The sequence below is a fragment of the Serinus canaria genome, chromosome 1, assembly GCF_022539315.1.
Source record: "Serinus canaria isolate serCan28SL12 chromosome 1, serCan2020, whole genome shotgun sequence".
Classification (NCBI taxonomy): domain Eukaryota; kingdom Metazoa; phylum Chordata; class Aves; order Passeriformes; family Fringillidae; genus Serinus; species Serinus canaria.
Window position 1 is genome coordinate 81,319,232 of NC_066313.1, and position 22,231 is coordinate 81,341,462.

At 39.0% G+C, this 22,231-nt stretch overlaps 1 protein-coding gene across 3 annotated transcripts in view; it reads right to left on the minus strand.

Moving 5' to 3' along the window:
• Window positions 1-22,231, minus strand: part of LOC103812325 (cohesin subunit SA-2-like) — a 57,876-nt gene that overhangs the window by 15,151 nt on the left and 20,494 nt on the right. For all 3 annotated transcript variants that reach the window (XM_018908822.3, XM_050977557.1, XM_030234253.2), the window contains exons 12-23: window positions 21,369-21,467; window positions 19,237-19,316; window positions 11,269-11,376; window positions 9,211-9,316; window positions 8,252-8,369; window positions 7,271-7,374; window positions 6,736-6,828; window positions 6,561-6,650; window positions 5,385-5,588; window positions 3,776-3,852; window positions 2,749-2,836; window positions 1,667-1,744 (exon numbers count right to left, since the gene is read on the minus strand). In XM_018908822.3, coding sequence (XP_018764367.1) covers window positions 1,667-1,744; window positions 2,749-2,836; window positions 3,776-3,852; window positions 5,385-5,588; window positions 6,561-6,650; window positions 6,736-6,828; window positions 7,271-7,374; window positions 8,252-8,369; window positions 9,211-9,316; window positions 11,269-11,376; window positions 19,237-19,316; window positions 21,369-21,467 — 1,245 coding nt within the window. The remainder of the gene's footprint in view (window positions 1-1,666; window positions 1,745-2,748; window positions 2,837-3,775; window positions 3,853-5,384; window positions 5,589-6,560; window positions 6,651-6,735; window positions 6,829-7,270; window positions 7,375-8,251; window positions 8,370-9,210; window positions 9,317-11,268; window positions 11,377-19,236; window positions 19,317-21,368; window positions 21,468-22,231) is intronic.

Genomic DNA, 22,231 nt, shown 5'->3' on the forward strand with positions numbered 1-22,231 from the left:
GCATCTTTCTTCCACTCGTATTATTCATTTAAGATAGCACAGCTGATGACATGATGAAAGAAGCTGGCATTTCACAGAACAGCTTACTAGCTATGAACAACTGCATCTGTCACAGTTGCTGAGGCCAGTGGAATTCAGCAAGTCACAAACTCTTTGTTTCTCCATCTGTAGGGAGGCCAGCATGTATTCTCTTATTCACTTCATCTTATCTGTATAAAGCAGTGATAACAATGGAAGTAGAGTCAAAAAACCTCTGGTCCATCCCACCTAATGTTCAATGTGCACTGCCTTCTGGAGATGGTTTTCTTCCTTCCTCCCCTAATGACTACAAAGAGAATAGGGTTTAACTTTGGCACTCAGAAACTTAAGACACCACACTTCGTTAAGATTAATCCAGTATGGGAAACTATTTGGTTTGCTCACAACCATACAAAAGACTTTCTGACCAGGTCCCAGCTGTACTGCACTGAGCTCTGAGACATCAGTGTAAAAGGAATGCCCTTACAAGAGAGGCCAATTTCATGTTAGGCAGCTCTACATTTATAAGAAAAGGGATTCATCCCAGGACATGCTGAGGAGAACCAGGTGAGGGGCAATACATTGTTTAACACTGCTAGAGGAGGAGCAAGGGGAAATAACAGAGCTGCTATCCAGGAATTTTTTTTTTTTTTTTTTTTTTGCTCTTGGAACTTCTCTATCTGCCAACATCCAGATTTGGCCCTGCAGAGTGGGCCGTCACATCTGCTTCCAATCAAAATCTGCTCCCATATGAAAGGCCAAATTAAAAAATGTGCTGCCCCATTACCAAGCTGAGCTAACTGTCTGGAGTGAAAGAAAGAACACACTGGAGCAGTGAGAGATGTGGACATCCAGGCAGGAATGGAACGGGACGGGAATAGACAGTGAATCAGTGGCCAAATGGGTAACACCCCAGCTGGCCAATGTCCGTGTCAGCGCCTGTCCTGTGTGCACAGGAGTGCCAGGGAAGGGAATGACAAAGCAGCACTCACTGCAGTCAGAAATCATCATGAGGAGGAGCCCCACAGGGTACAAATTCACACGTGAAACAAAACATAAAAGAGTTTTCCTCTCTGGTGTCTTAAACTAGACTTTCTTCTGAAATATCTGCTAGAGCTTGGTACTTTAAAAACTATGAAAGTAAATAGTCAACTGATGAGAAATTTACCACTTTCCTCAGCCTTTCTGACAGAAATATGTAGGTAGGTAAATCAAGAAAATAAAAAAAGAAACAAAGTTACAGAATGTCCTGGAGTTTTCATTTAACATTCTTTGCTGCTTAAAACAAGAAAACAACAAACTCTTTGGCAGTGAGACAAGTTCCTTATCTCCATCAAGCCCTAGGAATTTGATGCACATGTTTTGCAGTAAAAATAGCAGTGAACCATTGTTCCTGCAGACTGAAAAAGTACACACAGATTAAAAGAGAAAAAAAAAGAGGATAAGATAGAGAGAAAATGCCTCAATTTGATTTGGTTTCCTCAAGAAAACAGACAAAATACCTTCTTATAAGCTTGTTTTTTCAAGAAATCTCAAAACAGGAAAATTAGCTTTAACTTCTATCAGGCTAAACTTCTATAAGGTGAAACTCCAGGTTAAAGTTCTATAAGGTGAAACTCCAGGTTTCAAAATTACATCAGCGACCAACCTTGGGAGAATTTTCTGAAACTGCAGCTAGTTGCCACAGGAGAGAAAAATATGTGCACTGGAGAGCTGGTAGGATAATCTGCAAATAAAAACACATGTCCTTTATTTACATTAAAGGCTCAGCAGCAAAAAGCTTAAGACTAAACAAAGCATTCAAGCCTGACATTCGGCATGCTGCTCACATGAACGCGCCCCAGTTTTATTTAGATCCTTAAATTTAAAAGGTTTACATACAAGCAAGCATTGCCCCCTGAGAAACTTCATTACTAAGGTGCTGCTTCTGCAGAACTTCTTTGCCATCTCGATGAGTTCAAGGGAAAGCAAGCCACATATCCAAATGTGTATTCCCAGAGGCTCACTTTATCTTAGCTCCTTGGGATTTCTTTGAAGCCTTTGATGAAAGGCAGACTGCTCCAGAGGCCAGTTCAGAGCAGAAGCCAAATCTTGGTGCTCCAATGCTCCATATAAAGAAGTCCCCTTCTACCCACTGGCTGCAAGCTCTCTCTACTCAACTTCACCCTTTGCCAAAAAGCCCCTCAATTCTCTCCTGCAAAGAGGGGCTGGTTTCATTCATAACTGCTGAAGTATTTCACCTTGCAATCCTAGAATACACGACTCCATCTTCGCACAGTGTTTGAGGTAAGGCAACCAGATAACCAAAAAGGCTGCATTTGAGTGGTAATTATAAACCACTACAACAAGAGCCAACTTGTAAGCAACAGATCCAAGGTATTCCAATTTCTGGTTACATGTAATCTAAAAGGGGTTCCTCACTGTCCCAGTGATTTCATATGCACTGAAACTGAGACTATGCAATCATTGGAAGTACTGAACATGACAAAGGATCAATCCAGATGTCAGATGATTATCACAATTCTGAAAAATCTCCAAAATTAATTAATATAAAGGCATGAATTTACAGATTCCAATAACCAAAGACAGCTTCAGTTTCCCAGACTGAGAAATGGACACAGTATCTTCCTGTCTCATAGGACACTGGCATATAAGATTATTTAATACTCTGTATTTCTTTGTGCTTTCATCAAGAAAAACATCTTTCAATGTTAAATATTAACTACTCACCAGAACAGGCAAACTGCTGTGTTCTGTTTCAAACACCAGGAACCTTAAAGTCTTGTCATACAGATTCCACTTGGTGAGATCATGGGCACTGCAGGTGAAGAAGAAATAATAACAATACACTAAGCAAGAAATGAGTACTCACCTGATCAAACAGGTTAAATGTATCCTATTTTTGCCTTCATATAATGTATAGCAATAACATTACACAACTAAATATTAATTTTAAGGGGGAAAAATTAAGTTTTCATCAGCTAACACTGCAGTCTTTAGATCATAGCTTCAGAGTCTGGATTCCTACCACAAAACTGCAGTGTTATGAGGAGAGGAAAAAGAAGCTTGAGTTCTGTATCTTTTGCTATACTTTATGCATAGTTTTCAAGTACCCAAAAAGGTATAAAAAACAATTTCCTCAGCCCACTCTAAAAGACTGTTTCTAATTGTCTTGAGTATTCTCAACTCAACATTAGACTTCTCTTTGGAAAACCACAGTAGCTCCAGCAGGCTGGACAGGTAATAGACACATTGAGAAGAAGGCCCAATTCCCCTAAACTCTGTAATAGCTTGCATGACAATTTACCAACCTCTGGAGAACCAAGGTTTTGAGAAATCATCTTTTAACAAAATAAGATCAGATAAACTAAAATTAAAAAGCAGGTTACACCTGCTGAAAAGAATGACTGCATTCACTATATCCTCTTCAGACTGACCACCAGTATTATCAGTAAGGCTGTGGAAAAACATCCAGCTAGGACAGAGGGCATCTCTGTCTCCACTCCAACATCTCAATTTTGTAGTAGCATACACTTCTCAGCCACATTAGGGCTGATGCTCAGTAAAGAGTCCAAAAATAATTCCATATCCAAGAGTACAGTTCTATTAAGAAGAAATTAAAACTTGCAGCACCTCCCATAGGGATCACTTTCATTCTCTTGAGACAAACCCCAATAAACCAAACAAGCAATTTTTACTTTGCATGTGTAAGCTTGATACTAAGAATATGGGAACATAAATTGTGTAAAGATCTCACTTATGAAAAGCCGCTACTCTTCTCAAAGCTGAGTGCATCCGGGAAATTTCTCCTGCATCCGTACAAAATCCTCCTTCCTAAATCATGGAAGTTTGGGAAAGAGAAAGGAATTAGCCAATGTTGGCCAAGGGAACGACTGTGTTCCCTTCCCAACCAACCCACAAGCTTGGATCATTCTCCTCCAGCCCTCCTTTAACCTTTACCTTTAACCATGCTACTCATGTCCTCCTCTACAGTCAAAAGAAAACAATATAACTGCAGAGGATCTTTCTAAAAGGGAAAATCCCTGTCATTAATAAACCAGTGGCAGCCTACCTAGACTGCAGTATTGCTAACACAGAGTAAAAAGTAGCAATTAGCCTAACAGGGTCTCTCACACAGTTGCTAAGGATCTCTGGAAAGCTGTGTTCACATGGTGCTGACCTTCCCTGCTTCCAGCTGCCAGATCACATTCAAAGATAGCTAAAAATATATTAAATACTTTCCCATAGCTGCAATTGCTGTAGTTTCCACAAGTGTACTATGTGATTCTGGGGGACGAAATATACAACCAGGAATTAGAAGGGAGGAGTTCCAGGAGAAAACTCTCTTTATTTAGATATAGATCATACTACGGAGGAGTCGAAGAATCCCTGGTCTTGCACTGATCTTGTTTCTCATGAGTACACATTCTCCCACATTGACATAGATCTCTATTTAAGACCAATAAAATTAATCCAATCTGAGGTTAGGGGATTTTTTGGCTTGACACATTTTGCAATATCCCTGTGTCCAATAAAAACTTGCCAGTGTTAACTCTCATACCATGGCATGACACCTGTTCATGATGGCACAGTTGATCAGATCAGCTGCAGGCTTCTGTTGTTCAGCTCAGCCAGCAAGCTATTCATATCCCCACCAGCTGTTTCTGCTTTTTAGACCTAATGAAAAGCTTTGAGAGACTGCAGTCCTCTTTCAAGGGGGAAGTCATTATTTCCAAGACCCTCAAAGCTATACAATCTGCATTACAGACTGCTGTTTGCTCAGTTTTTTTCCCTACATCCAAAGTGATAGCACAAAGGCCATGCTATGTACAGTCAAATATGGAGAACTACAGAACTGTACCTTTTTGGGAAGAGCCTCATCACCTGCACATCGACAGCACTCACTAGCTGATTTTGCACACAGTATCTTTGGCACAGTATTGGAGTAACTACAAAGCAATTTCTTAGGTCCAGAATATCTGGTGTAGCAATTTTGTTCCTCACAAGTCCACATTCTCCCACACCGGCACAGATCAACAAAATAATTCTGAGGTTAGGGGACCTTTTGGCTTGACACATTTTACAACATCAGCATCCAATAAAAGCCTGCCAGAAGACATACAACGCCCAATTGGTGGCATGGACTACCCTGTTTATTATTTTCCCAACTCTGTTCCTGCCAAAATATATCTACTTCATTAAAATGTGAAGAACCATTCTTTTCAGAAGGTCTAAAAGATGAGCTCTGCTTCCTTCAAGCAGAAATGGCAGGCAAAGAATAGTTCCACATCCCCCTTAATTTTCTTTGTCTTCCTTTTTTTTTCCTAGGAAAACAGTCTGCTTACTCCTCAAAGAGTCACACTCACCTTTTGCCAGAAGCAATCTAGTAGCTGGTTAAGCTGTTTCATCAACTCATCTATCATTTGAATTCGAGCACAATCCACCTGGCTATGGATGGCAATTTCTTCACGGCAGAGGATATAGTAAGTCCTGGAGGAGGCCTCAAGGACAGACATGTCGGAGTGTTTGGCCACAATGTCTTTTATCTCTCTCAGCAAAGCATCCAAATGCTGCAGGTGGTAAAAGGGGCATTTGTATGTAAATTATACAAAAATCCTCTTATGCTTTAAATCATTTCACTAGGCCCATATATCCCTAAGATGAAACAAATGCCAGTCTAAGCAGAAGAGGGGTAGGACTAAACAACACAACTTTTTTTTTTCTGTGTTTATAGCTCTCTTTCATCATTATGTCTCTAGATCTTCCTAAAGAATGAAGTAACTGCCTTAAGTTCTACTTCAGCAATACATGGCTAGCATTACATAGGGAATAAAAGATGCCTTTACAAACAACAGGTCTGTCTTTAAACAGCAGAATTTGTCTCCATCAGCAACTGAGAATGGAGAATGTTTTGGATCATGTCAGCAACAGGGTCTTCACTCTTAGTGGGAAGAAGTAACTTGTGCCATTCTGCTGACTCGCTCTCTTCCAGTTCAAGTTTTGGGCTGAAATTAACATCAGAGTGTTTGCCTAGCACTGCCTCCCTGTAAACACCCCTGCCTAATAATATGTTAAGCTATTTCAAGGATTTCATCTATCCATTTCTGACCATCCCTTTCCAATCAGCAGCTATATTATCTCCATTCTTATCTTTCAGTCACTGTCATTCCCCAGCAGCTGGGAGTCAGCCTTCATGGAGAATGAAACCTGTTCTGCAGTAAACTCCTGGGAGACACCAACTTAAGACACATGGCAAAATACACCCTCCCTCCAGCCAGGAATGAAAAAACCCAGGGCTGGGTCTACCAGACAAAACCACAAATCTTTATCCACCAAGGCCAGACCCAGCATATCAGAACTGACAAGCACTAAGGCTTTTTTTTTGCAGCTCCAAATCAAAAAGTAAAGCCTGAATAAGACCAATTTCCTTAAGGTATGAGACCATTTCATTGTATTTCAACAATTCTCTACTTGTTCCAAATCCCGTTAAACTCCCTACATTGTCACATAAACATGAGCCAATTACCCCAAATCCTATTCACCTTCTCTAGATGTCCAGTACTGTAAACATCTAAATTGTAATACTGAGGAATCTGCAGAAGATTTGTCACTTTTTGTGCATCTGTTGAATACTGCAGAGAAAAAACAGGATATGAGTACATTGCAGGAATTTTAATGAAATATTTAACATGCATTCACAGAGCAGCTGTTAGTTACCTTTGCCAAGAGCTGAGGAAGCACCATAATAAAGTGCTCAGTAATTTTGGTACAATCTTCCAATTGGATTTTCTTCTCTTTTATTGACAAAATCTGCAGATAAAGAACTTGGTTTCAATTATAAAATCTCTGGGATTTGAGTGGAATCTTACATATAACCCAAGCTTAACTTACATTGTGTTGTCTCAAGCATATCAACCTAAGATAGAGACACTTTTCCATGAAGAAAATCAGAAAAATCAGATGCTTTTCTTTTTGCTGACCTTAAATTAGATACAAATTGCTGAACAGCTATATGTCATGGATAAAATCATTTGTCAATAACATGCTTCAAGTGGCTCCCCTCTAGTGCTCATCTCCTTCAACGTCCACTTCTAATAAGATCTAGAGGTGAAAAGACACTGCAACATTTCAGAAAAACAAGCTATTTTATTTCCTAAGATACATCTGCAACTAAGAACAAGCTGTCTGGCAAAGTACATAAGGCAAAGATAATGTGATGACAGGACAATAAATAAGACTAAGATGCACTGACTTTTTTGGCTGCACCTCTGCCCACTGGAGGATGACCTTCAGCTGCTTCTCTGACTGTTGCAAGGATGATTTCGATGAGAGCACTTTCCTGGGCATCGCTCAGTGCTGGAAGTAAATCAGCCTCAGCATCACACAAAAGAAAAGTGAAGATGCAGCAACAATTGATGTAAAGCCTACTCATTTACCTGAGGAACTGAGGAAGGACACTAAAGAATGGGAGATGCAGTGTTGCTAAATAAACAGCTAAAGAGTGTTTGACTTCATTTGAAGGAAGTTATTTTCTACATTTAGTGAGTACCATTAATCCCTTAATGGCTTAACTTTTTGGGGCAGTTGGGCTTGCAAAAACACAGGCAGTTTTAATGAGGTCTCCCACTGACTAATGCCTCATTTAGGACAAATCTTCTTTGAGTACCAAAATGCTCTAACTCACTGGGTTTACAAACTGATTTTAATCACACAACCAACTCCAGGTCTGCAACAACTATTCACAGAATGGTTTGGGTTGGAAGGGACTTTAAAGATTTATTTAAGTTCACTTCAAAATAATTCTACAAAAAAAAAAAAAACAAACCTCTAGTGTTAGATGTCAGTGAACTCAATACATTACTCATTTTCTTTTGAGGAAGGAGTAAAAGCCTGACAATAACTGTGTTTCAATTTTTTAATACTTTTAGATTCTACAGTTTTGGACAAACAAAGTGAACACTACATAAGCATTATGGCTTACTTACACAAGTATTTATTGGACAGGTTCTAAACTAACATTACATAAATACAGAATACTGAATAAAACACGTATGTTGATACAAATATTACACTAGCAGTGTATTGAGTTGCATCTGCTTTGTGACACTTGGGGACGACAATTTGGGACCAAATAGTACTGCAATATGAAATGATCCTAAACTAGCTAAGGCAAGATTCAAAAAATAGCATGGGGAGATTCATTCAGACAAAATTAAATTCTTTGCTTACCCACCTTCTCCAGCTTCTTCAGCATTTTTTAATAGAAGAGTGGTCATGCACTCCCAGTCCTTCAGGAATTTGCCTGCCCAGTCCCACAAGCTGTCTACTAGGTATGCAACATGTTTGTGTAGCTAGGGATTAAAAACACAAGCTTATAGAAGCAAACACATCACTAAAAGAAATACAGCTTCATATGTCCCTCTCCCTCTGTCCAATGACAATGCTCTGTCATTCACATATATATTCACATGCAGTATTCCAACATATTTATTTCAAGGCCAATCAACATTTATACACCATGTCTTCAATCTGATACAAAGCAGGGAAGTGGGGTGAAAAATCAGGAAAAGCAGTCAAAAAAAATGTAATTTTCCCTATTAATACAAATTTAAATTTAAATTTAATAATCTCTGAAACTAGTTTCTGTATTGCTTTATATTGCTGACTGTAACAGCCAAAAATGCAGTCACAGGACTAGAAACAAGTCGTCCACCAATTCTTTGCATAAAGATTCAAAACTGCTGTGCCTGAGACACTTTGGCCAGATAGAGATCTGCACCACTGCAAAAGCTAAACTGTGAACTGTTTATCAGCTCTTACGCTGATAAAACTCTCAAAAACCACAGTTTTTGGTCAGCATGGAGCCATGGTACAGCAACCCACATCTACCTCCAGAGAGACATGGACACATACCAAAACACCCTCACTTGGTGGCATTAGTCTTTCAGGTTGTTTCCAGAAACTGCCTCAGTTACTGCCTCACTGATTCTCTCCATGAGCACACTTGTAAATTAGGTTTAATACAACAGAACAGAAATGGCTTCCTTAAGAACTTAACCTAGAGAGTAAAAACATTTCTAACACCACACATTTCAGAGCTCACCAACAGAAATTGCTTTCAAAAAGCAAGAAGATAATTGATTTAACGTGCAACAGTGGATTTACAAGGCTTACTGCGGGGGCAGTTCTCACCTCACTCTCCAGGAAAAAGTGTATTAATCTTTTCAATTGGTCAGTGCTCGCCCCAAACTTTCCTCCTCCTTTGGGCTGAATTTTATCTCCCTCACGACTAAGCAGCCTGCCAAAAGAAAAGCAAGTCAGTCCAGTTCTGCTACATTCTCCTTACACTCATTTACCAATATAACGCTAATTCTGTCAAGATCACAAAGACTGTATTTCTCTTAAGTGTCTACTAATTTACCCCAAATTTCATTACACTTTTTTATAAGATGGAAGGAAAAAAGATTGTTTTCCGCCATGAGACATATGCTAACCCTGTGGATGCAGAGACTATTTCTGACAGTTTCACAGGTACCCTGCCACCCTTCTGGATGATGGATGCAGATTCCACAAACTGATCATACAATGACAGAGGCATTTGCTCATGCTTGGAAACAGGCTTGCTCTAGGCCAAATTTAAAACCTTAACAACACAGCAGAGATATTACCACACAGCCACTATTCACATCACAGTGCATCTTGGAACTGCAGCTTCTTAAAGAAAGCACAGTATCTTGTAATTATAAGAGGCAATTAATGTCACAAATACAGTGGAAACTCTGCTCTTCCTCTTCTGAGGTATGAACCACAGTATGACACTTCCATTTCCCCCTTTATCCAAAATGACTCTGACTACTATCCACAAAAAGTGCTAATCCCAAGATAAATACAGGAAGGCCATCCCTGTAGATTAATGTAAGGCCCAAACAGCTTGGATTTAAGAGCTGGACCACACTACTAAATGTCAGCAAAAGCTTGTGCATGCAGGAAGAGTTTCTGCTGGCATAATTTATGCCAGCTAAGTAACCTAAGTTAAAATATGCAGACATGGAGGAGATTTTGTGCAAACCAAGAAAAAGGAGCAGCAGGGGTGGAAAGCATAAGCGTTTACACTAAAAGGAGCAGCAGGGGTGGAAAGCATAAGCGTTTACACTATAACCAGGGAAAGGAGGGTGTCACTAATATGTCTTCTCACACCAAAACGAACATTCTGTACTGGAAAAGGTGCTGGAGAAAAGCACTGGGCAAACAAGAATAAGGATGAGATTTACAGGGTCAAGGTGTCCACAAGGCACTGGCAAGCTGGGTAGAAAAAGTGAAGTTATCAGGGCAATCACTTTGGTAGCAAAATGAAGCAGAGTTCTGAGAGGAGAAACATCTAATTTATGAGAGCATATTAGGACCAACACAAGCAATTAAGTCTAGCAGATGTAATAGCAGATTCATCAAACCAGAAGTTTCTCTTCGTTTGTCTTTCTGTTGGACTTAGCTCCACAAATTCCAGAATGCCAACATTTCAGTTAAACAGGAAAAGACAACTAGGAAAAGATTCTGTATGCATGGAAACAAGATTATTATTTCTGAATGTTCCCCCACAAAATCCTTGCCTAATATTTTTGGTTTCATTTCTTTTTGTAAGTCAAGATTATTTCTCTCAGTGGTAAAGACAGAATATTTGTCTCTTCCCTTTTTAGCATGCCAACTCCATACAACTTCATGCAACCAGTTATAAGAAGCCCATTTATAAGAGTTACTCCTGGGGAAGATAAACCCTGTATTTCATTAACCTGACAGGAAATTGGGAGGGCTTTTTAATCTGCTGCATCTCTCATTATTCAAAGCCTTTACAATGTATAAGGCAACTTCCAAAGGGAGAAGAGGAAGCCATTTTTGTGATTAATCACCAAACTATGAAAATCCAGCAGATGCCAGGTGACAGATTAGCTTGTAAGAAGCAAAGCAATAGGAAAGTAGAGAGAAAGAGGGCATGTCCTCAACACAGCATGGAACTTGTTGATCAATTAGTTTCATGTTCCCTGTGTTAGTCTTGCAACTTTTCTCACACCTATTGTTTCAGGGTTGTGCAGGAAAACATGCAATTACTCCCAGACAGCATTTCTCTTCTGATTACCAGAAAAATTGGGGCACACACTTTCAGCAGAAAAATTAATGCTTAATGTCCCCCTTAAATAAATCCACCTTAATTCTAAAACAAATGAGACTATGCAAGAAGTAGGCAGGCAGAGATACCTTTTATAAAGGAATTCCCCAGCTGCTACTGCAAGCGGACGGTGAGTGGTATAAACAAACTGGTATAACATTTCACAGTCTTCAGCTGATAACACATCCTCACAGTTCCTAGGCAAAAATAACAACGGAAGTTATAGGCCAGGTTTATCTGCAAAGAATAGCATGAATGCTATGTCCAGCTTTTACTAGACTTGATTCTCCATAACCGTGCAACTTGTTTACATAGCTATGTGTAAATTTTTGTAGGGCATTTCTAAAAACGCTGTCAAACAAAATTGGCAGCATTCTTTTACTCACTGTGGTGTAGAGAAACAGAGGTTTGTGTAAGCCATGACAAATCAGGCCCACTGCATGGACACGAACAATTTAAAGTATAATTACGGTTAATTAGTGATCACAGTAAAAAAAGTAATAGTAATAAAACAGGAAAATCATGCATTTACTTTATGCTTAGATGTTCACCATAGGAGATAATAAACAATTAAAAACCTTCATTCTGTAGTACTAATTATTAAGTCATTTATTCCAGTATTTTAAAGCCTATATTCTATTACACTAGAGCCCCACAAAAAAATAAATCAAAACACATTCTTGATGGCACGCTTATGGCTGTGACCTCTCTACACAAATATATTCAAAGTCATGACTTTTTTCATTCAGCTACACATCTTGAGAACACCACATGCCAACTAGTACACCTAGAACACTCTCTGAGAGCTAGAAACAGTATTCATATTGAATATTTACAAAAAAGAAACTGAAGCATCAAGGTTGAATAACCCAGTGAAGAGGTACCAGAGCAGGGAAGTCCAAAGCCAGGATTACAGTTTCCAAATATCTGCTTCTTACTGCCACAACAATGTCACTGGACTAGGCTACTTCAGAGAATGAAAGAGCAACATATGAGAGCCTTACACTTACTGCACCCAGCTGGGAGGAAACGGTTTTTATTGATCACTGCATTCAATTCTCCAGTAGTAACACTTTAAAACCATCTACACCTGTGGTCCAACACCCTCTCTACAACTGAGGATTCATGCCATTCTCCTGCTAAGAGTGATGTCTACAAAAAATCAGCAGTCCTTCCTATGTTTGCCCATTTGTCTCCAACCCATTGCATCCTTTAGCATCCTCACAAGTCACAAAGCCCCAAAATATCCTCCAACCTGACTGAAAAAGAAGTGAGCTCACACTAGGTGAGATTATCACTGGAGCATCCATTAAAAAGGTCTTTAAATGAAAGTGCTAATGGTGTGTCTCCAAAAGTGATGAATTAGTCTCACAGGATAATGTGAAATAAAAGCTGCCTTACATATTTAAGGCAGGTTTTGGTGGACCCTAAATATGCAATTACCTTGAGAATATATTTGCAGTAATAGAACATATAGGAAGTGTAAAGGAATACATATCGAGAAATCACCATAAAGAGAAATACTTATGTCACTCATTTAACTATCTACAGAACTGGGAAAGTAGAGTAAAAATGTGTTTATTGATGTTAAGCAGTAAAAAAATGAGAGAAGTAATATGGTTTTATGGTGCATTAGAGCACATGAATAAGCAGTGGTGTGTCCTGTGAAGCCAGGAATGATCAAATTTATTAAACTTCTACAAGTTTAACAAGTGAGAGTAAAACAAAGAATGACAACAAAGAGCACCTACAGGAATAAAAAGACATTATATATTAAATATTAAAAGGCTATGGGGAATTTACAGAAAAAAATAGTCTGACAATGTTTCTTTCATTTTTTTTAATGTCCATCTATTATTGAGTTCTTTTAAAGCACTAGTTTCCATGAAGACGTCTTTGTCGTTTTTTCTCTATTTATATTTTTTCCAAAACCAATGGACAGCTGGGAATATAAAAAAATTTCACAAACATATGGTGATCTAGACTGAACCAATACAGAATCATAGAGCACTGAGGATGGTCAGCACCTCTGCAGAACATCTGCTCCAACCCCCTGCTCATCACAAGAGGATCAGCTACAGCAGATTGATGAGTCCAGTCCATGAAGTCAAAGATTCTACAACATCTCTGGCAATGTGTTCCAGTATTGGATCACTCCTCAGTGAAAACCCTTTTTCTTATGCTTAAAGGAAATTTCCTGTATGAACATGCCAGTCAAGTGCACACGTTTTTTATATTTAATTTTTTTCTTCTTTGTATTTCAGGTTTTCTCTCTTTAGCACATTTGTAGAAATAATTAATGCAATACCTGAATTTTATATTTTAAAAGAGTTCCTTGACTAAATCATTCAGACAGCTTGAAGAGCTAAGCAATACCTCAATACCTATCTCTCTGGATAGAAATTAAGGACTCCTCCTTTCCAGTACTAATGAAACTGCTTTTCCACAGGTATTTTTCTACCCTTAGAAAAGGAATCCTGGAGGACACCAAGTTGAACATGAGCCACCAATGTTCTCTTGTTGAAAAGAAGGTGAATGGTATCCCAATCTGCATTAAGTGTTACCAGAAGGTGTGGGGAGGTGATCCTTCCCCTCTACACAGCACTGTGAAGCCACACCTGGAATGCTGTGTCCAGGGCTGGGCTCTCCAGTACAAGAGACAGACTGGGGAGAAACCAAGAAAGGGTCACAGAGATGATCTGGGGATTATCTTTCCTGGGACTCGAGCATCTCTCCTTTGAGGAAAGGTCAAGAGAACTGGGACTGTTCAGCCTCGAGGAAAGAAGGTTCAGGGGGATCCTAGCAAAGTGTGTAAGTACCTGGTGGTGGGAGTAAGAAGACAGAAACAGAAACAAACAGAAGACACAAACAGAAACACAGGAGGCTCCTTCTGAACACTGTGAAACATGTTTTTACTGTGAGGGTGACAGAGAACTGGCACAGGCTGCCAAGGGAGCCTGTGGAATCTCCATTGCCGGAGATACTCAAAAGCCATATAGATGCAGTCCTGGGCAATGTGCTCTACGTGGCTCTTCTTGAGTAGGGAGTTGGACCAGACAACCCTTTTAACTTCAGCCATTCTGTGATTTCCAAAATCCCAACCTCCCCATTTTTAACTTTGTCTTGTAAGAGGTTGGGAATTTATCCATTACATTAATCTAGTGCAGTATTATTTCCTCTCTCAAGACACAAGTAGGTGAGATGCTGCTCCAGCTGCAAAGGAAGCACTCCCAAACAGCAGAGAAGCAAAGGAAGGGAGAAGAATCCATTTCCTTTGCAACACAAGCTGACAGACACACCCGACACCACCTGAGCACCTGATCTTCTGCTTTTTCCTTTCCTGAGTGGAAGGGAATACCTGTGTGCACTACTACTACTATTACTGTTCAACCACTACTCTCTGACCATGATGAGGTTTAGGCTTATAACTCCCTCTGAAATGAGTGCTCAGGCATTTTACCTGCCTCTGTAAGCAGCAGCACTTGACTACACCTGCAACCACCAGCACTAACACTACCACACTAAACAGGTGCCTTTCTTTTTCACATCCATCAGGCAATCATCAACCAAAGAATACTTCAAATACAGCAGTAATACTGCTGCAAATTTACAGCCCTCAGCATGCCAAGCAACAGATAAAGGTTAAGCCAGAAGTGCCTGCCAGTGTTTAGGTACCTAAAAATAAACAGGCAAGGCCTTCCACATACCAATCTCATGACATACCATTTTCTCTGCACTTCAGTGTGAACATGTCCCAGAGGAAACTGGGACATTCTAGAGGGAGATCACAGACCCATTTTGTTCTGCATATGCCACCAGTTGAAAGATTTCATATCTTGCTTTTTGTTTCATTTGGTTCCATGCATGAGGTATGACTGCTGGAGCAGCTTGACTTGGTCTGTGCTGTTGCTCATACCAGGGATAACCATCAAAATCACATGAATAAAATAAAAAGCACACCTGACACACTTTACAGAGTTTTATGCTAGTCTTTGTTTTTAGTGGCTGTGCAGGATAAGATCTGGTACACATTATGGTGATGACAATCCAAAGTATCCAAGCATCTCAATCAAAAAAGAATCTGGTTACTTTGCATTTAAAATTAAGTCAAGTTAAACATCCAAATCTGCAGATGCATTATAAAAGTAGCATATGTGCACAGAGCACTATCAACAAAAAAAAAATGTATGTTAAAAGTATTCTAATGTCTGCAATAAAAAATTTAAGTACAAAAATTATGTACTACTAAACTGTTCTGCAATTTCACTGTCACTCCTCTGCTCCCATTGCAGGTTATTTGAAGACACACTTTGGTGATCAGCAAAATGACAATATGGTTGCATACACTAAAATGTAACAATAGTCCTTTCTCACCCACTGTAGGGATCAGCATGTTGCAGTACACTGTGATTATGCTGTGGCAGACCAATGTGTTTTGTGTTTAAAACTCAGTTTAATTTCTAGTTACATTTAACTAAAGTAAATCCAAGTCATTTTCCCCTGGGCTATTCACATATTCAAGCTAATTGTAGATTTGTGTTCCTACCCACACCACCTGTAACCTTTCCCCATGCATCTACTGTGGGTACCTTATTACTTTTGTGGCTCTTTTCCACAATCCCTCTACACCTTTAGGTAGTTAAACACACAAAAATTAACAGAATTGTCTAGCAGTAGGCATACTGAACTAATTTGCCTCCTAAAAGGCAATGCTTTTTTTACCTTGGTCTCTCATTGTCACTGATGCTTTCTCCCTCTTTATTTCCTTCCTAGTTCTATTCCCTGTCAGATCCTTTGCAACATTAATGCTAACAATTATGCATTATTCAGTACCATTAATAATTTCTATTATGCTAAACCTCATAGGCTCATTTCCGTTCCAGGATCACATCATGCTGTGTAAAAACAGAAATCTACTAGCCCAAAGACTGGCATTCAATTGAGACAACATGCAACAAACAAGAAGGAAAAAAATCTCAGCTCACAGAGATACACAAGAAGAAAATACAAATATGGATTTAAAAAAAACCCTAAGTATATGCATAGCAAGAGAAATTTGAATCAACACCAGATTTTTTTTTTTTTTGTAATAATGTAATACATATAAGTGAATTGAAAAGATCAGTGTTTTCACTGCCTCTCTAGCTATCAAGAGAGAGAATGTAAAGGCACAGCAGCTTTATGGGACAGCAGTACACAGAGTAGTCAGTGTATATTTCACAGAATTGGAATGCAGTGATGGTTGAGAGATGCTCAAAGCTGCTACTATCATACATGGAGCACAGCTCTCCTGCCAGTGCAAAACATCACAAAAATGGTCAATTAGCAACAAGGTCTTGCTACTATGCTGACCCAAAAGACAACTATGGAAGTCAGTCAAAGAAAGTTACTGACATAATGTATTTTTCCCAAGAAAAATTACCCAACTGAGTAATTGGAAGAAAAAAGCTATTCCTGGATGACTCATGTCATGGCATAACAAAATATTTATTCCAAGATTAGAGACATGTTCTGAAGGTCTGTACCTCATCAATGAGGATTATTTGTTTTTTAAATTAATGATTCCTGATCAAATAGAGAGAATTCAGATAGAGATTATTTCCAGTAGCTTTAAAAATAGCCTTCAGAAACTTGATCTGAAGGGTCTCTGACATCTCACTAAAAACACAAGTTGGGCCACTTGAATTCAGTTGCCAAATTTGCAGATGACAAAAATTAGTCATTCAAAGAGAAGTCAAGACAGCATGACAAAAGAGGCAAAAATTTTATTCCACCACTGCATACTAGTAGCCATGCCATTTATACAAGCTGTCATTTATTACTTTATCATCCCTTTGAGGCAGGGGAGTTGCTGTCCCCAACTCAATTTCATGCTTTACTGCATGTATCAACCAGCACTACTGCTCAAAAACCAGACACACTTTTTGTGTGTGTCTGGACACACACAAAAACTTTGAGCTATGAGACACACCTATTTGAGACACATTAGCCCTGCAAGTTTCTGCACTGCCAGCAGCAAGTCCATTCTGCCACTATTGTAGGTACTACTCTACTCCTCTGAAAAGGAGGATCCTTTTCTCCTCCTCTAGAAAAGGATCTTGATACAGGCTCTTACTAAGAAGAGCCTAATAATAATATATATATGTGTAATATATATCCTTATATATTACTGGCTATATTGCCTGCATTCTAGACTAGTCAGCACTACTCTTATCAAAGAGAAGAGCTGTTGAATTTGCTTATTGAGTCTCCAATGCACACTTTCACCACTCCAATAATTATGCCAAATCAGCAGGGCACAGAGCAACTGGGGGGTACAATGGAAGAAAGCAGGATGGCTATGCAACAGAGGAGCAAAAAGAAAGAAAATAATGTATTTGCTAGGTCTCCACATAGCTTAATTAAAAACAATTTCATAATGTATTAATTTTACTTATGAAAATTGCATCTTATGATGGAAAAATATCATTCAGAAAACTTTAGATGGCATTTATTCACACTGGAAACCATATTTAAGCAAAATTCAGAAAAAACTGCTTCAGGGAAAAAGAAACATTGATCAAACTTTTATAGCTGCAGCTTGCATTAATGAGAACATGATCCCTTATAATAAAGCCAGAGATGATAAACAGCTGCAGTGCCAATATAGCTCTTGTTAATTCAGATACGGAACAAGTGCAGCCGTAACTGGTGTATGGAATCTTTGTACTTCAACAATGGTGAGCTGCTCCTCCTAGCACAGGGACATGTTATCCATGGACACTGCATTGTGCTTTGTTCCAACAGCTAGGCACCATGGGGAACCAAGGGATGTAGAAATGGACATTGTGAACACAGGAACAATATCACCCTGGCTACTACTAGTGAGGTCCAAACAATGGCACTACCTTCAGAAGAGGCTGCAGTGCTCACAGCATCGTATGCTGTTCTGCTGTGCCTATTGAAGGAGGCCTGGAAAAATGCCATTCAAACCAGTGGAATGTGAAGTGAGACAGAAGACAATAAAGCAGCACTTCAATATGCAAACATACTTGAAATTTAATATAAATATCTACAACACCACATTAGTTGGACCACTAAGGTCTACATGCTCCTCTAGCTAATACTTCTGGCTTAAATAGAGAAGCAAATCCCACAAGGCTATTGGATAATGTCTCATGCTGTGCATGGAAATAAGTATCTACATCACAAGAATTCAACTTACACTCTCAGACAGAGAAGACACTGAATCCTAACATCTGAACTGTATTATCAAGGGGATGCAGTGCAGTTTTTATTCCCATTTTGCTTTGAGAAAGAGGGACAGAAAATTTATTCTACACATATTTTGCAAATAAAGACATTTCTAAAATAAACATGCTGCTCAAGGATGTATCAGAAAAAGATTTATATACTTCTGTAATACTAAGTGTAATTCTTCCCCACACTTCCAGCTTGCCATTATCCTACCAAATCTATGGCTGGCAGGTAAATTTCCCAAGAAAACAACTCTCCTGTTAGTCTTCAACCTTAGCAAAATCACACACTTGATTATTTCCTGTCAGTCTGTTATGGCTCAAAGGCTACCAGATTCTCTGCCCTGGAGCCAACAATCTTAAAGTCCAAATTCTAGCAACAGCCTCAAAGCTCAAAGCTTCCTGCATCAGGTGCAGAGACAGGGAAGAGGGCAGAGTTCTCCAAGCTTCTGGTCAAGACCTGGCAATCCTAGGACATAAGATGGCATGGGGACCCCATCTTCAGTGGGAACGTCCCCCAAGACAGTCAAATGTTCTTTTTGAGAAAAGCTAAAATTAAAAAAGGTAGAATTTCCTTTCAGAGGGAAACAAAAATATGAAAACATAGTTTTCAGACTGAATCTCAGCACAAGGGTTTTTTTAAGACTGTCGTTTCCCACAGAAAGAAAATGTCATGTCTTGAGCAGATTTAACTGTAATTCATATCCTGCAAGAAGCAACTGTTTCCCAACAAGTAAGTGATTACAGGGAGATTCATCAGGTTTCTACCTGGATCTTGTTGCCATTAAAACAATACAGTAAATTAAAAAAGAAATTATTTACTGTGACATAAGCATCAAGAGTTTCATGGCTTGAACTGCTACTTCATGGTCCTTGTCCAGAGGCATGGACACAATTCGATCCTAATGGATGTAAAATGACAATAAAAAGATGTAACATGGTTTGTTCTCAATAAACATGTATTTTTGCTACAGCTAGATCATCTACACTAGTACAGCAGAGATTTATTTTTATTTCAGCAGCTATTTCCTAAGAGACATAAGGCAACTTGATTACTACCAAGCAGTTCCCCAGCCCCTGAAAATTAACAGCATGTTAATTTTTTAACTGAATTAATCATGCAGTAATATGATATTTTTTATACATGTAATGTATGCATTCACAAGAAATTAACTACACACTACAAATTAAAAGTGACTGACAACTTGTTTCTAAGATGTTACTACTGGCACGTCAGTATGTTAAATGAAGGTAAGCCTCAAATTACAAGCATTATCTAATCAGTTTCTCCCACTAACAGTAAAGTGCCTGCACCTACACATTACAGAAGTCAGTGCCTTGCTAAAAAGACAGAGTTTAAGTCATAAAGATACCTCATGGCATAGCAGCAATATCGCTGACCTCCAGAATTTACAATATTGTAACTTAGTACACAAGCAAACCACTCAAAATCTGAAAAACTTCCCATCCCATGAAACCAGGAACTTGCACACCTCAGTGTGGCCTATATCATTAAGACATATTACACCTTTAGACTTGCTTGATCTGGAACTATTTTAGTTTCCCCACTCAACACATGGTTTCTAAATATCTACATTCATTTCCTTTTGCACCTTCCTTTTTCTCACAATCCAGTTGGAAGGTATGTAATTCCACAAATCCTGAGTCTGAACACTCAAGGGTAACAGAGGGAGCATGGGTAACTCCCATTTGCAGGAAATGGATTGATGGTTATATAACACTCCACATCACTGAGAAAGCATGCTTTAAACTTTGAAACTGGTATTTTGTGTGTAGCTGTTTGGATTTCTTTTGTTTAGAGAGGATGGAGTTGGTTTTGGGTAGGGATTTTTTGACTGGGGGATGGAGTTAGCACTAATCCATTTATACTGCATCCTCCACACAGGGAGATCGCAGCACAAACAGCCCAGAGCTATTTCATCACTCTTTATTGAATACCAATCCTGCATTTGGTTACAGAGATTACAGCAGTCAGAAAGATAAGGGACTAACACATAATTTTTTAAAACAGGGGTCAATCTTAGATAGCTGAGTTTAATTCTGAATAATGTATTACTAAGATACCAATATTAAGCCATTTCATGTTCTTTGAGGATATGTGATAAGCATTTTTCACTATCAGCAACCGCTTTAACACATAGGTAAGCCCTGCACCTTCTGCAAAAACACCATGGGTTTGCTGCCACATGCAGGCATTGATTTGTCCTGACATTGGATCATGTTCTGATTCACAGTGACTGAGATATCAATCACATCATCTTGAGCTTTCTTATTCAAATACTGAGAAGGTGCAAACCCTGCTAGGGTAAGAGCAGCTGACAAAATCCTTAGCAAGGCCAGGGTTAAAAAAAAGTAAAGGGCTTACTTCTTAAATGAATGGGGATATTGGAATGACAAAGGCAGAGTACAGGGTCAGTGAAGCCACAAAACAAGCACTCAAAACTACAGTGTATCACCTTATTTGTTCAGAAAGGAGGTAAGGGATCCTTCTTCAAGATTCATACTGACAGGGTAGATCAAGAGAGAGCCATTCCCACATCAGTGTGATACATGGACAACCAGTCCACTATCTACAAGGTTAACCCATTATCAGGGACAGCAAAAAGAGGATCTTTAGCATGGGAAATTCTTTGTCATCTGCCAAAGATCCTGTAAAAAAAACTGGGCCAATCTGGATAAGTGGTGGAGATAACTGACCACAGTGCATGCTAATACCATTCTGTGTGAACTAAAGTGAAATGGAAGAGTTCACAGAAATAGAGGGAAACATCCCTGCAAAACTCTTTCATCTAATCAGTTAACAAGGCTGTTTCTGCAGGAGTCTAAGCTCCTCTCAGTCAAGAGAGTGGAGAGATCAGCTCTGATCAAAACAGCAGGCCCTGTGTATACACCCATCCTAGACTTAGAAAACCAGCAAACAGTAATTTATTTACCTTGAACCTGTTAGTAAAGAGATCCATCCTGGAAGCAAGTTCTTTTCTGCTATAAATTCCCTGCAGTCCCAGAAGACATTTCAACCGCACTTCAGCTTGCTGTAAGACAAAGAGAAATTGGGTAACAGCAAAATACATGTATCTTTGTTAGTCACTATCAGCATTTATATCATGTAAATAAGAGCTCTTTGTGGGTGCCTACAGCAGACTATCTGAATGCTGCCTCATCTTCTGTATCAGTGACACCAGTACCAGTTTGTTTGTGTGTACACAAGCTCATCTCTCTCTCTCACACACACAGAGGAAGCCTGCAGTGAGCCAAACTCAAAGGTAACATCAAAGTTTGTCTTAGGCTCCCTAAGAGTCAAAGAAACTCTCACAGACCACAGTTAATAAAAGCAATAGAATACAAAAGATACAGGGATTGTGCTACTCATCTGGTAAAGATACAAAGACAGGAGTATGGATGGCCTACTTAGTACAACCAGCATTCTCCCATACACCAGACTTTGCTTGCTTCTTGTCAACAGCTGTCTGGGACTATTGTTAAACACAGACAAGGATTCCAAGAAATTAGGGATTTCTCTAGATTCCCAGAGGAAGAGGTACAACTAAGAAATGCACTGTGGATTCTTAAAGAGTTAAGCATCATGCCTTCTCCCTATTTCTGTTTTACAACATGGTTTTTAAGTATTGTAGGAAAAGGGCTGCTTTGAATTCTGCCTAATTAGTTAATTTAGGTGAAATATATTTATCCATACAAGGTGTTATTTCATACTATTATTTCTGCTGCTTCATAGATGCCTCAAAAAGAAGTCTTTTCCTTAGACAGTTTTTCAATTAGTTCATGCATATTGTTACAT